General features: G+C 48.2%; 1 protein-coding gene across 1 annotated transcript in view; it reads left to right on the forward strand.

Moving 5' to 3' along the window:
* DKK3 (dickkopf WNT signaling pathway inhibitor 3) overlaps positions 1 to 15,000 on the forward strand; it is a 40,585-nt gene that overhangs the window by 9,006 nt on the left and 16,579 nt on the right. The window contains exon 4 of the mRNA XM_080911395.1: positions 999 to 1,082. Within this exon, the coding sequence (XP_080767521.1) occupies positions 999 to 1,082 (84 nt within the window). The remainder of the gene's footprint in view (positions 1 to 998; positions 1,083 to 15,000) is intronic.

Raw genomic sequence — 15,000 nt, forward strand, 5'->3', positions numbered from 1 at the left:
AGACAGGAAGGTCGGGAGTTCGAGGCCAGCCTTGGCTATCTAGTGTATTCGAGACCATCCTGGATGACTTGAGATCTTGGAGGAGAAAAGAGAGAGAGCAAAGGAGAGCAGGGTGGTGGAGACTGGCCCGTGCTGCCTGATCCCTTTCTGCCAACACCAGCCACTTGGTTCTGGCTGCGGACTCTTGAGTAGCACAGCGGGCACCAACTTTAAAGATAATGCCAAAGTGAGAAACCTAAATCGGGGACGAGAAGTGACTAGATGCTGGCAGCTGAGCCGAGCCTTAGAGAACACTTTAGCTGCTCAGACTCATCTTTAGTCCTGGCCTTGGAGGAGGCAGGAATGGCCCTGCAGCCTTGCTGATGCAGAACAGAATCAGGCAGCCCACAAGCAGACACCGGGGTCCCGTGTGCTTCAGAGCTATCTCTGTGAGATGAATAATTCTACAGAAGCAGGAGCTGGGTGGAGTGGCCAGAACCTTCTTCACCTACCTGCCTCTTATGGAGACATTTATTTGGCCAGATGCAGAGACTGGGTTTCTACTTATTAGAAATCCAGCCCAGTCTGGACCCCAATTGACTCTATAGGGAAGGATGACCTTGAACCCCTGATGCTTCTGCCTCCACCGCCCAAGGGCTGGGATTACAAGCCTCTACTGTCACACCGGTCAGACTGGAACTTTGTCAAAAAGAATCTTGACACCGAGAGCCAAGTGACGAGCACCAAGAGTGATAAAAATAGCTAGTGTTGAGTACTTACTAGGTGGCAGGTGCCAGACTTGCGCTGTCCACTGTCACCTTGTTCCCTCTGCACGGTCACCTGATGATGTGGATTCTGAATATCTCCAGGAACTCTGTCCGATGGCAGTGCTGTGATCGTAACTCGGAAGGGAGGGTGGGCATCCCATGGACTCCCACTTCAGAAAGTGAAAAACAGAGTCTTCAGATTTCCCCCAGAATTCCTTGTTTCATTTTTACCACCACTGTGTTTGTCTGTAGGTAACCAACAACCAGAGCGGACAGATGGTCTTTTCGGAAACAGTTATTACATCTGTAGGGGATGAAGAAGGCAAGAGGAGCCATGTAAGTTACCATCTCTCTCCTTTCGTGCCCCAGAGTAATTAATGCACCTCTGTGCAGCACAGTCTGCAGACCTAGGCTGAAGGCCATGGGGGATGGGAGCAAACTTGTCACTGCCAATGGGCCCATCCCTCTACCTCCTGCCTGAGAGAAGGCCATGCCTTCAGTACCTGGTCAAAAACAAAGGCTGTTGAGTCCAGCTATGATTTATGCCTCAAATTCAAAAGGGGAATAAGTGTCAGACAGACAGACAGACAGACACACAGACACACAGACACACAGACACACAGACACACACACACGTATGTAATCCGTTGGTGACAGACTGTGTGTTCCAACTGATGAAATGTCCAGAGACAATGGGGTGACCCATGCTTTATATAACCCCAGCTCTGACTAGTTTGTGAACCAGTACCTAAAGAAGGCTGCCTGTCACCCCGGGCCTCAGGCTCTGGTCCCGTAACTGCTGTTGCAGTTTGCCTGTGGCTTAGCCAAAAGGTGTGCTGGATTTTGTAGGATTATAAAGTCCTAAAGTTGGCAGGGTTACGACGTACACTAAAGTCAGGGAGAGCCCAATGGGAGTCACAGATCAAATCTCCAGACCAGAGGAGAATTCCCTGCAAGTGGATGTGGTCACCGGAGACAATATGCTTCCTTGTGGGTGACAGCCTCTTTGACTAGATGTCTCCCACACCCCTGGCAAAGGTATCTGGGATTTGTGCCCACTCTTGACCTCACTGCTGAACTGGCAGATTGTAGGAAGGTGGTGGTGTTTTGGTTGGCAGCCAGAACTTTCTTTTTCTGCTTGTTTTGGCCTAGCACTCAACTGTGGGGGGAGTTGGTGGACATTTACCAGAGGTAGGGGAGCTGGTTGGGCTGTGTGGCAGCGGCTACCACTTTTTAAAGGAGATGGAGGGAGTTCTGCTGTGGGATGGATGTTGTGGACTGGAAGGGGCTGAGCTTTTTGCTGCTCTGTGAATGTGTGCACCTCAGCTTCATACACTGTACCTTTTCTTAGTTCTAAAAGGAGAGAAGACTAAGGCCAGGGCTAACAAAGGCTGGAAGGGAAGGAGGCCAGCTTCCCTTTCCTATTAATCCGTGTGTGTGTGTGTGTGTGTATGTGTGTGTGTGTGTGTGTGCATGTGGAAGCCAGAGGACATGTGGGTGTCATCCTCAGATGAGTCAGAGACTCCCATTGGCCTAGAGCCCACCAATTAGGCTAGACTAGCTGCCCAGCAAACCCCATTTCCATGTGGCTTCCTGGTGCTGGGGTTATATGCATGGGGCATCATACCAAGCATTTAGAGCTCAGGTCCTCATTCTTTCACGGCAAGTGTTTGCTGCCTGAGCCATGGTCCCAGAACCAGCTTTTAAAAGGAGGGAGGGAGGAAGGGAGGGAGAGAGGCCAGGGGGAGAGAGAACCTTAAATCAGCCACCCATGGCACACCACAGGTAGTCTTCCTATAGGAAAACGTTGGAGAACTCCAGAGGGAAGGCCAGGCTGCAGGCTGGTAGGAGACAGAGCCTAGGTTGGAAGCCATCAGAGTAGAAAGGGCAGGGCAACAGAATTCACAGGGCTGTCAATCAAAAAGGATGCCTTAGTCCTTACTGATAGTTTCTCTTGACTCCAATGCACTCTGGAGATGATGCTCAGATTATAGAGGCCCATGGCCCGTTACACAGGGCACAATCACATTACACAAGGCCTAGTCAAAATACAGCTTTGCATATTCCTCACCCTTTCCAGCCCTGATGAGGGCCCTATAGCAGGTCTGAGTACCCTTGAGGGGAATTGTGATTCTAAGAACCATGAGTGGGTAAATACAAGACCTCAGAGATGCTAAGAGCATCCCTAGGCCAGAGGACACACATGTATTACAGGTGGCTACCTGCACATTTGTGCTGTGTGCTGTGACTTCTGCCAGATTTCTTGAGTGTGCCTGGCCTCGTGGGTCTGTGTGTGGCCTGGCTTGGGTCATCAATTGAAAAACCTATGTGGCCCTTGTTCATCAGGTAACAGGGAATGTAAACATGGTACTTTGTGTGTGGTGCATCATCTGAACCCCTTTGTGTGGTAGCCTCCAAGAGGCAGGACAACCAGTGAGGAGCCACATAGCCAAGCCAGGGGGTGGAGGCTCATCACAATTTTTCCTTGGATTTTGCTTAGTCCCTGGGAGGTAAGGGTGCTGAGTTTTTCTATAAGAACAAATGTCACTTTGATTGGCCAGAAGGGAGACTTGAGGTTGGTTGCTTCACTCCCAAGCCTGGCTCTTTTTCCTGCTCCTATTAGACTCATGGGGTTTTAGAACACAGCGTGGAGGCTTTACAATCTCCCTTAAAGGAATGACATATGGCAGAGGCCTTGTGTTTACTTCAGTAAGGGCCTGGCTAGTGTCACAGTGTCATGTCAAGTGTCAAGAAAATGGCATCTAGTTTCCAACACCCACAGCACTCTTCATTCAACTACCTGCCCAGCCGAGGTCTATCTACACACCGATCCACGCACCCATTCTCCCACCCATCCATCATCCATCATCCATCCATCCATCCATCCATCCATCCATCCATCATCCATCCATCATCCATCCATCCATCCATCATCTATCCATCATCCATTCATCATCCATCATTCATTCATCATCCATCCATCATCCATCCATCATCCATCCATCATCCATCCATCCATCATCCATCATCCATCCATCCATCTATCATCCATCATCCATCCATCCATCCATCATCCATCCATCCATCATCCATCATCCATCCATCCATCCATCCATCATCCATCATCCATCATCCATCATCCATCATCCATCATCCATCATTCATTCATCATCCATCCATCATCCATCCATCATCCATCCATCTATCATCCATCCATCCATCCATCCATCCATCCATCCATCCATCATCTATCCATCATTCATTCATCATCCATCCATCATCCATTCATCATCCATCATCCATCCATCCATCCATCATCCATTCATCCATCCATCTATCATCCATCCATCTATCCATCATCCATCTATCATCCATCCATCCATCCATCATCCATCCATACATACATCATCCATACATCATCCATCCATACATCATTCATCCATACATCATCCATCCACCCATCCATCCATCCATCATCCATCTATACATCATCCATCCATACATCATCCATCCATACATCATCCATCCATACATCCATCCATCATCCATCCATCATCCATCCATCCATCATCCATCCATCATCCACCTATCCATCATCCATCCATCCATCCATCCATCCATCCATCATCCATCCATCATCCATCCATCTATCATCCATCCATCCATCCATCATCTATCCATCATTCATTCATCATCTATCCATCATCCATCCATCCATCATCCATCCATACATCATCCATCCATCATCCATCCATCCATCCATCCATCCATCATCCATCCATACATCATCCATCCATACATCATCCATCCATCCATCATCCATCCATACATCATCCATCCATCATCCATCATCCATCCATCATCCATCCATCCATCATCCATCCATCCATCCATCATCTATCCATCATTCATTCATCATCTATCCATCATCTATCCATCATCCATCCATCCATCATCCATCCATACATCATCCATCCATACATCATCCATCCATCCATCATCCATCCATCCATCATATATCCATCATTCATTCATCATCTATCCATTTATCCATCCATCCATCTATCCATCATCCATTCATCCATCCATCCATCTATCTATCTATCCATCATCTACCCATCATCCGTCCATTGTGTGTGTGTGTGTGTGTGTGTGTGTGTGTGTGTGTGTAGGTTGGAGAACAACTTGTGCAGATCAGGTCTCTGGAGATTGAACCCAGGTCCTTAAGCTTTGGTGGCAAGCATCTGAACCTACTGAGCTCTCCTGTGGGTCCTTTGTTTTTGTTTGTTTAAGTCAAGGTTTCATTCTGTAGCCCTGGCTGACTTTGAACTTAAAATGATCCCTTTTCCTCTGCTTCCTTTTCTTGGATTATACCTGACTCTCAAGCAGTATCTTTTAATTTAATTTAGTGTTGTACATGTATGAGTGCTTTGCCTGCATGTATATAAACACATATATTCATGTGTGTTGCCCACTGGAAGAGAGTGTCTAATCCCTTAGCACCGAAGTTACAGACAGCTATGAGCCCTCATGTAGATGACGGGAAACAAACCTGGGTCCTCTGAAACAGCAACATGTGTTCTTAACCACGGAGTCATCTCTCCAGCCCTGGGGGACCATCTTTGAAGGAATGTGAAGTTTCCTTTTCTGAGCAGGAAGCCATGAAGGCCAGATCACCTCTGAAGGATCATGGCAGTGGTGCAGTCATTGTCCCATTTCTTAGTTCTGCATCTTAATGGTTTCTACAGGTGGCTCTAACAATTGTTCCATCCCAAAGGGCAAAGGTCACATTCATAATGCCATAATCGGCACTACATTTTTTTTTTTTTATTTAAAGTTCCCAGATGAATTCGGTTAAAAGTGACCACCATACACAACATGCTTTTGTTTCTTTAAATATGGTGTTCATATAAATATGTATGGTAACCTGAGGAAGTTCATGGAAAGTTCCAGACAGTAACACTATATGCCTGTCTAGAAATCTCACAGTTGATGTAAGGCGCTGGTCTGTTTTTACACTCAGCCATGAGAGGGTGAGCATCCTGAGGCGTGTAATTTCACCTGAGCACCTCAGCTGATGCAGATAGGGCCTGCCTGACATCTTTTCAAGGGGCTTTTGTGTGGAGGCTTCCACCAGGCCCCTTCTCCAGCCAGTGGGCGGGCCTACCATTGTGCTTCTGCTGGGCAGGGGGTTAGAGGGAGGTGGCGGTTGGAAGCTGGGGAGGACAAGCCATTATGCGTTGTCTGGAAGCTTTTCTTCCTAGAGTCTGGCCTACTTAGCCAAGTCACCATTTTAAAGGGCTATGTCCTCTGATTAAAACACGTTCTGCAGCTACACGATCTAGCATGCCTGCATTGGCTGTCCTTCCCAGATGATGTAAGAGTGAGCCTCTTTGTTTTTCCACACTAAACACATAGCTTGAAGCTATGAATCCCTTCATATCTAGTAAACTCCAAGATACTAGCTAATATTCCAAGGACATGGGTGAATGGATTTCATCACTAAAGCCATACTGGCAGTAGAAGCATGGATGCCTCAGTAATTTAGTTCAAGAGAGTATCTGGTGTTGATGTCATCCTTCTGGCTAGAGGGGATGGATGAAGGCAGTGTGGCTGCCCTAGCTGTGACTAGAACCAACGGCTTCCCTGGTACAGTCACCTTACCTGTTGCTCCTGTTGGATCCTGGGGAAGGTGGAATGTTATACCCCGACAGAGCTTTGTCAAATGTTTCATTTTTCCCATGAGAACATAAACACACCATCCCTGGGAGACAGAGAAATGAATGGGAAGAGAGAGGGTGCCCAGTGACCCGCATCCAGCTCCAGCCTCTCCTACCGGCAGCCTGGTCACACATCACAGAGAAAAGGCTTTGCATGGGCCTCCCTCTGTTCCCTCTATACCCTGATTTCTGCTGCTGCCTGCCTGCCTGTTAAGTTGTGCTAGACATGTCGGGGATTAGGGTATGTATGTGTGTGTGTATATACACTTATTCCTTCTGCGTGTACACGTATGTGTGGAGCCCAGAAGTCAGCCTTGGGTGTTGTTCTTTAGTTACTGTTCACTGTGTCATTTGTGACAGGGTCTCTAACTGTCCTGGAACTCATCATGTAGGCTAGGCTGGTTGGCCAGTGAGCCTAAGGACCCACATCTTTCTACCTTCCAAGTGTTGGGTTTACAAGGTGCATACCACTATGCCTGCTTTTTTTTTTTTTTTTTTTTTTTTTTTTTTTTTTTTTAATGACAGATTCTGGAGTTTGAGCTCAAGTCCTCATGCTTGAGTGACCAAGCATGTTGAGCATGTACCCCTGCGGAGGGTACAAACCTCCTGAGAAGTCTGAGGCAATTTCTAGAAACCCTGCCCCTTGGGAAGTCCTGCTGGGTCAGGGCTTGGAGGACTCACGTGTAGCCCTATGCCGTGGTTGATCATGATGCAGGATGGGGAGTATACACAAGATTGGCAGGAGGCAGGCATTCCCTTCATCCCTATAGCCTCTGCCTTCTGAGAATCCACGCAGAAGATTGACTAAAGGTCTGTGCCCACCCATTATTAAAGAAAAACAATTAAGGCTGGGCTGTCATTGGCAACTGCCCTGGTTCCCAGAAAACAGGGCTAAACAGCAAGCAGAGGCTGTCCGGGAGAGCCCCACTGCCTCTGTCTGGGAAGGTAGCTATGAGACAGGTACTTCAGCCTGGGAGCTTTGCTGAAGGTCCTTGCCACAAACTTTCTGTTTCGGCTCTGCGCATGTGCCGCATGGCAGCAGACCAGAAGAGGAGCCAGAGGACAGGTGGTGACGGTCAGAGTGTAAGTCTCAGTAGCAGGTGTATGTCTGCTTCTGTAGAAGAAAAGAGGCCTGCTGTTCTATGAGAAGTGTCTTGGGATGCTGTGACAACCCCCCCCCCCCATGGTTAGTCCCTAAACCACAAAGAATGTGATGCCCTTACATCAGGCCAAATGGAAGACCCTTAATACCCCAGGGGGGAACATTAGATGGAAAAATGGAAGAACTCTGCCATGCTGAGACATGGATAATTACTCCCAAATACAGATGATGCGAGGGAGACATGTTCACGGGGTTGGTATGCCCTCAACCAAAGTGTCCTTCGAAAAGGAATCTGTCATCTGTAAGTGATTCCATGTCTTGAATTGAAGCGTCGTGGTCTTAATAAATGAGTTTCAGGCCAGGAATGTAACTCATCTGGTAGAATACTAGCCAAGTGTGGATAAAGGCCTAGGTTCCATCTCCACCACAGGGTAAATGGGGCGCGGTGTTGCACACCTAAAACTCAGCACTCAGAGGATGGAGGCAGGAGGATCAGACAATCAAGGTCATTCTTGACTACATAGTGCGTTCAGGTCCAGCCTGAGCTACAGGAGACGATTTCTTTTGGTTTCGCTTTTTATCGATTCTTTGTGGATTTTGCGTCATGTACCCCAATCCCACTCATCTCCCCGTCCCTTCATATCAGCCCTCTGCCCTTGCAACCTCCCCTGCAAAAGACAATTAAAACAAACAAAATCTTATTGTGGAAGCTGCAGTGTGTCACAGTGTGTCCCACAGCACACCCTTTTGTCCACACTTCTTTACTGGCAAAATATTCACTGCAGTGAGTCATTTTCTGATTTAAGGTCTCTTGTCTTCTGCTGCTCCATCAATACTAGAGTCTCACCGGGCCTCCTCTCCTGTTGTTGCCCTGGGCCATGGATGGTTACAGCTTTGATTCTGCAGGACCAGTCCTTTCACATGTTCCAGCAGTTCATAGATGGGGTAGATGTTGGGGTGGGCCAACTCACAGCCCAGGATCTGGGCCTGGGTGGTAGTGAGCTGGTCAGCCCAATCTCCTGTACCCACACCACCAGGCCAAGCTCTGCACCCAATGCTGCAGTTAACAAGGGGGCAGGGCCAGCCTTCCAGCTCTCAGACCCCCAGGGTTGGCTCACCCGAGCATTCACTAGCAGGGCTGGCTCTACTATGCTGCCCAGGCAAAGTGCAGGGCCTGCTTTCCTGAGAGCTGCAACTAGAGAGGGGTGGGGCCCGCTCTCTCAGTCTCAGGACCCTGTCTTTAAAAAACAAGTAAGTAAATCAGTTTCATTTAGGTTTATTGGTGTAAGAAGATAAAAGGATATTTTCACCAAATTGGTAAGAAAATCAATCTCAGAGAGGTACTTCCATACCTTACATAAGATATGCATGTATAACATAAAAATACCTCATTCTAAGGAAAAGGTATGTATAAAAAGCTTGATAAAATACACACTAAATTGTTAGCAGTAGGAACCTCTGGAGGAATTTCAGTTTGTATGGACTTTATAGATTGCCGTTTTGAACATATTTTTAATTGATTAGAGAGATGGCCCAGTGTAAGCGGCTTGCTGCTCTTGCAGCCAGGTCCCATATCAGGGGGTTTACAACTGTAACTCTTGCTCCAGGGGATTCAGTACCTTCTTCTGGCCTTCTATGGGCACCTGCACACATCTGGCACACACATTAAAACAAAAAAATCTTTAAAATCAGTTTTAAAGACCTCGTAGCTTACTCGTAATTTTAGTATAGTCAAGTATTTTTGTTGTGTGAGTCTGGAGGTCAGCCCCCCTTAGGCAAAGGTTGAACACACCTAGTTAGGAGAGGTCCTGCAGAATTTCTCACCAGAGCACAGTACTCAAATTTTCAGCAATTTCTCAGGCTTGCTTCTGGTCAGCCTTGGCTATACAGAGTATATCTCAGTGTGTGGTCCTCAGGGAGGCTCAAGTAGAAGGAAGAGCTTGTCTGTGGTGTGTGCTCAAGGTCAAAGGGGTGGCCATTGAGAGGAAGTGGAGGCAAACAGAGTCTTCTGAAGTTGAGCTCACTGCTGGCTCTGTTCTTGTCAGAGAAAGGTCAGATTTGCATTGCAAGCTGTCCCTCTGGGGTGGGGCTGGGGGAGGGGCAGATAAGAAGCTGGGAAGGCCCAGTAGTGTGCTCAGTCTGTGTGAGCTCATGGGCTGAGTCACATGGGAGAGGAGGTGATGGTGACTTAGTGGCTGCAGCCTCCATCTCGGGAAAAGAGCAAGCCCTCCTTCCCTCTACCCTCCACCGAGGCTCCTCCCCTTCCCATGAGTGGTTAGATGCCCCTAGCAGAAGTCCTTTAGCAAGTTAATTAAGAGCTGGTAACACTTTTACTAGCTGTGTGACTTTGATTAGTGTTTTAACCACTTCGTGCCTTAATTTTCCCCTAGGTAAAAATGAGGCCCTCTCATTCGCTTTCATTTAGGAGCGGTTATTTCAGCATTCAGGAGGTAGAGGCAGGAGGATCATGAATAAAAATAATTTGTTTATTTTTTTTTAAGATTTATTTTAAGTGTGTGTGTGTGTGAAGTACTTGAGGAGGCCTGAAGAGGGTGTCAGATCCCCTGGAGCTGTTATAGGCAGTTATGAACTGCCTGGCATCAGTGCGGGAGATGGAACTCAGATCCCCTGGAAGAGCAGTATATGGCCTTAACCACTGAGCTATCTCTCCAGCCCAAGTTCTTTCTTACTTTCCTGTCATAACCAAGTCTGTTCCTAGACTCCTGCCTCAGCTTCTCAAGTGTATGACTGGATACCAGAACTATGTAGTTTCTAAAGCAGAAGTTGAACCAGGTAGGGTAGCCCGAGAGGACTTTGTTGGGTGGGTGGGTAGGGATTCTGCATAATCTGTCATTTTTTTTTTCTGCTTTCTCTGTAATCCACTACACTGACTGACTGCCCCGTTGTTCTAGACTTTAGGGTACCGTATAGACTTGGGGAGCAAGGACTGCTCTTCCTATCATGGAAGAAGGTGACGTGCCACAGCACAAAAGGTTTTGTTCTTTTAAGTTTCCAGTTCCTCTGGCGTAAGGCGCAACAGGTGGCATCTCCCTAATGTGTGCATGCAGCGTAGGGAGCAAGACACTGAGTTCCCACTGCTTCTGTGCAGTTGCTATCAAAGCCTTTGTCTCCCACCCCAGAGTCTGGTGTAAAACTGGAGGGCTTTCTTTTCACCCTGAAAGCAGGGGGAGGTTCAGGCCCCTTTGCATTCTTGATGGGCTTCCTGTAATAGGTGATTAGGATGTATTTGCAAGGTTGTCTGGGAGTTAGTTGCAGGGAGAAAGGGCATTCCTCACTGAAGCATTATTTGCTCAAAGCCAAGAAGGCTTTAAGAGCTGCAGAACACTTACTTAGAATGCCAGGCCTTGGTAGGAACAGCTCCTGAAGCTGAGAAGGGGCGGAGATTGGGTCAGGAGATTTGGAGAACCCAGCCAAGGAGTCAGGAGACATGCTGAGTTAGGCATGTTCTGTGTGTTCTGAGATATGCTGAGTTAGGCGTGTTCTGTGTCCACAAGGCTTTATCACTCTCTCTATCCCATACATGAGCTATCACATGATTCTCCAAGCAGGCAGCCAAGAGGCATGACTTGGGCGGCAGAGGCCATCTCTAAGGACGCAGCTTTGCTGAAGTTCTGCATAGTCTGTGTCCCGAAAGAGCCTGGCTTTGGGCCTAGAAGTCTGGAACGTTTTACTTGAAAGTGGAGCATGGGCCAGATAAGTCACACTGATTGTACCAAAAATCTGGTTAGGTCAATGGCATTAGCTGCAGAGATCACAATGAGTTCTGTGACCTCTGGACATGTAGGGACCAAATAGTGTCTGGTGCAGGCGTATGGCTGTCTTCTGCCCTGGGAACTTGGGGATTGATTGTTCCAAGCACCGACCCGGTGGCCTTTGTATCCTGTTGGTCAGATCTGTGGAGTCCTGCCCTTCTTTGCCCTTCTGAGGTTCTGCAAACCTCACAAAGCTGTAAGCCCATCTTGTTTTGTTCTTTAAAAATAATATCACATATGTAATAATAGCAGGGTCTAACGTGTTCCCCTGGCCCCTCATTCAGTCACAGTGACTCAGATGTGACCAGATTAAGGAGCCCCTCCCCCAACCCAGCCATTTGTGAGCTGGGGTACATTCTGGCTGTGGGTATGTGACTAAGAGTTCCGTAATAGCTAGTGATGATGATGGCAGTGAGGAGTGTAGACAGGGAAAGCAAGCGTTGCCTGCTCTGTGCCAGTTACCTTTAGCACCCCTCGAACCACCTGCATGATAGCCATCCGAGAAGGGTACCCACTGACCCCATTTTACAGATGGGATAATAGAGACACAGAGAAACAATCCAAGCGAGTAGGTGGCAGGACCTAAAACTTACAGGAGGGGTAGAACGCTGCAGTCTTTACTGACTCCTAAAACATCTATCTTTCCTCAGTGGAGTTTTTTTGTTCATTTGCTTGCTTGCTTCTATTTTTTAATGACACGATCTCATGCAGCCCAGGCTAACCTTGAACCTTGCTAGATAGCTGAGGATGACCTCTAGTTTTTGGTCCTCCACGGGTAGTGGTGGGACAAGTGGATCTTACGGTCTCCCTGGCCAGCCAGTCCAGCTAAAATGGTGAGCCACAGGTTCAGACAGACACTGCCTCAAACAATAACGTGAAGAAGAATAAAGAAAGAGATTGGATGGCAATGCCTGGCACACTCCACCATTGCTCTGACACCCTTAAAAGAAAGGCCCAGCTTTCCATCCATGTGGGTATATACTCAGTAGTGGAATTCCCAGCACATGGTATCAGTGTAAGGAAAAGATGATGGGGCACCAATGAAAGAAAAAGTTACAGGGCACCAATGTTGTGAAAGGATAACGATCCGAGTCACGGCACCAATGTTAGGGGAAGGATGAAGAGAGTGGGGGGCATATGGCCCATGGAGGTGCGGCAAGGCCTGAGGGCAAGGGAGATGCCTCTGAGGGGTCCATGTTGGGAATCCCTTCCCTGAGGGACCAGCCACACAACAGTATAGTGCGGAATAGAGTTTATTCAGGTCATGGGAGAGTTAAGAGGGTGGTAGAGGCAGAGAGAGAGAAGTAGAGGAGTAGAGGCCGGCCATGAGCACGTGGGACAGAGGGGGAAGGGAAAGGGAAGAGGGAGGCTGCAAGAGCACAAGGGCAGGAGAGGCCAAGAGAGAGAGAGGAGGGGTCAAGCAGCTCCTTTTATAGTGTCAGGTCACTGGGGCGGAGCATACCTGGCCACTGCTGGGTAATTGAGGGGTGGGGTATACCTGGCTGTTGCTAGGTAACTGAGAGGTGGGGTTTACAGAATCCCAACAATCAGTTTTTGTTTTTTCTGAGGAACAAGGTTAGAGCCGGTGCTCTAACCACTGAGCAATCTCTTCATTCCTTCACAGGGCCTTTCGGTTTTGGATTTGTTGAACAGCTGCCATATAGCTTCCCACCATGACTTTTGGTTTCAGATCCTGTGTCTACCACCTGCATATATTCCCCCTCTCAAATCACATGATTGTCGGCACTGGGAGATATGCACAAGTAACTGATGTGAAAAATTATCTGAATGTTTCTAGTGTTGTCTCAATATTCAGGAGGCCGAGGCAGGAGGATTTCAAATTTGAAGCCAGTTTTGGGTATGTAACAAACTCTGTCTCAAAAAGAAACAACATAAAAGGGCAAACCCCAAAGAACTCCTGGTCTCTCTTGTCCTTGGATGAGGCAGGACTTTCCCAACCCTGACTCCAGAAGTTGCCTCTGCAGTGTGACAGTCCCAAGCCAGGGCCTGCCTTGTGTGTCTTCCAGCCAGCACCTACTGGCCCAGCATCCCAGCCTAGACTGAGGCCTCTAGCTGGTGTGTTCAAAATTACCCATGCTTGTGCACAGGCTCCAAGCTTGAGTTCTGGGATCACAAGGGGAGCTTTTGGTGGCTTCTAGGAATCCACGTCCCCAACATTTCCATATGAGACCCCACACCACTCTCCAGCCTCCTGAAAGACCTTCCCACCTCTGTTTCTCTACCAGAGACACCAGATCCCAGAGGCTTCAGTTCCCCAGGGAGATTTTGTGGTCCCATCAGCAGAGACTTCCTGGGAGATAGGTTCAAATGGAACCAAAGGAGGCCTCAGTCATGTTCTTTCGAAGTGGGATGCAGGGTCAGTGGAAGGGGATGGCTGGGGTGGGGTGGACAGGGCAAAGGCTGTGCTAATACCCTTGAGGAATGACAGTAGTGCCACAGTTGGACAAATGGAGCTGATGTCCCACATGAGGCAGAAAGCTGCTTTTCTGGTCACCTCCCCAGCGGGGGCCGCGAAATGATAGATATTGATCAAAGTCATAGACCTTGATGCTCTCTCTAGACCTGATGTCACTTCTGCACCACAGAGAAGGAATAAGACATGGGGAGGGGGTGGGATTTCAGAATAGCACAGTACAGTAGAATTTGGAACAGCAGCTACTACTGAGTGGCCATTGTCCCTGCTCTGTGGGGAAGAGCAGGCACTGGCAGCCTGAGAAGGGACTGACAGAAGAAGCAGTAAACACAGCCAAACACCCGTGATCCAGAGCTCGGGAGCTGAGGTCCAGGGATCGGGAGTTGGGGAGCTTGGGACAGAAGGATCGGGAGTGAGAGGACAGGCTGGCCTACACAGCACACACACAAACTAGATGTGCAATGATCACAGATATCTTCTTCTGACTTAACTTTTTGGCTTCTCGGGGTAGGAAAGCCAGTCAGTTACAGAGGATGGATGTGGTAAGTCAGGAATGGTGTTTATTTTGCTGTAAGGTTGCTTCTAAAGCAGTGACTATGAGTTTCTAAGAGGTCACGGTGACCAAGGTGCCAGACCAAACAGATGAAAAACTCTATGTGTGCAGACAGGTCCTGTGCCAAAGAAAACGGAACATTACACAGGGTCTGGCAGGTTTAAGTTGGAGAACTCACGGGGTCTGTCGGGTTTACTTCAAGTTCTTTAAGGGACGTGGGGCTGGGAGTGTGGTTCAGCTGCCAAACTACTTACCAAGCATGCCCAAAGCCCGGGGTTCGGTCCCCAGCACTGTAGGGACCAGGTGAGGTGGCACACACTTGCAATCCTAGCACTCGGGAGATGGGGAGAAGGATAGGGACCTCAAGGCCTATCTTTGGCTACATAGTGAATTTGAAGCCAGCCTGTGCTATTTGTGGCCCTGCCCCGTAGATGGTGCAGAACTCTGCCATGCCATGCCCGAACCAGACTTCACTAATATATTGTAGAATAATTTCCTCATAGCACAGACATTTCACTACTTGTGCTGAGATAACAGTGCAAGTGTTTACTGATGGGGGAGTGAAAAAAAATTCTATTTGTGACCCACTTGGGGTGCAAACGCCCCACTTATTGATGAGATACAAAGCGGAGGGTTGTGAGTTTTCTTCAGGACACATAATGATCAGACTTG

Source organism: Micromys minutus, assembly GCF_963924665.1.
Source record: "Micromys minutus genome assembly, chromosome: 2".
Lineage (NCBI taxonomy): Eukaryota > Metazoa > Chordata > Mammalia > Rodentia > Muridae > Micromys > Micromys minutus.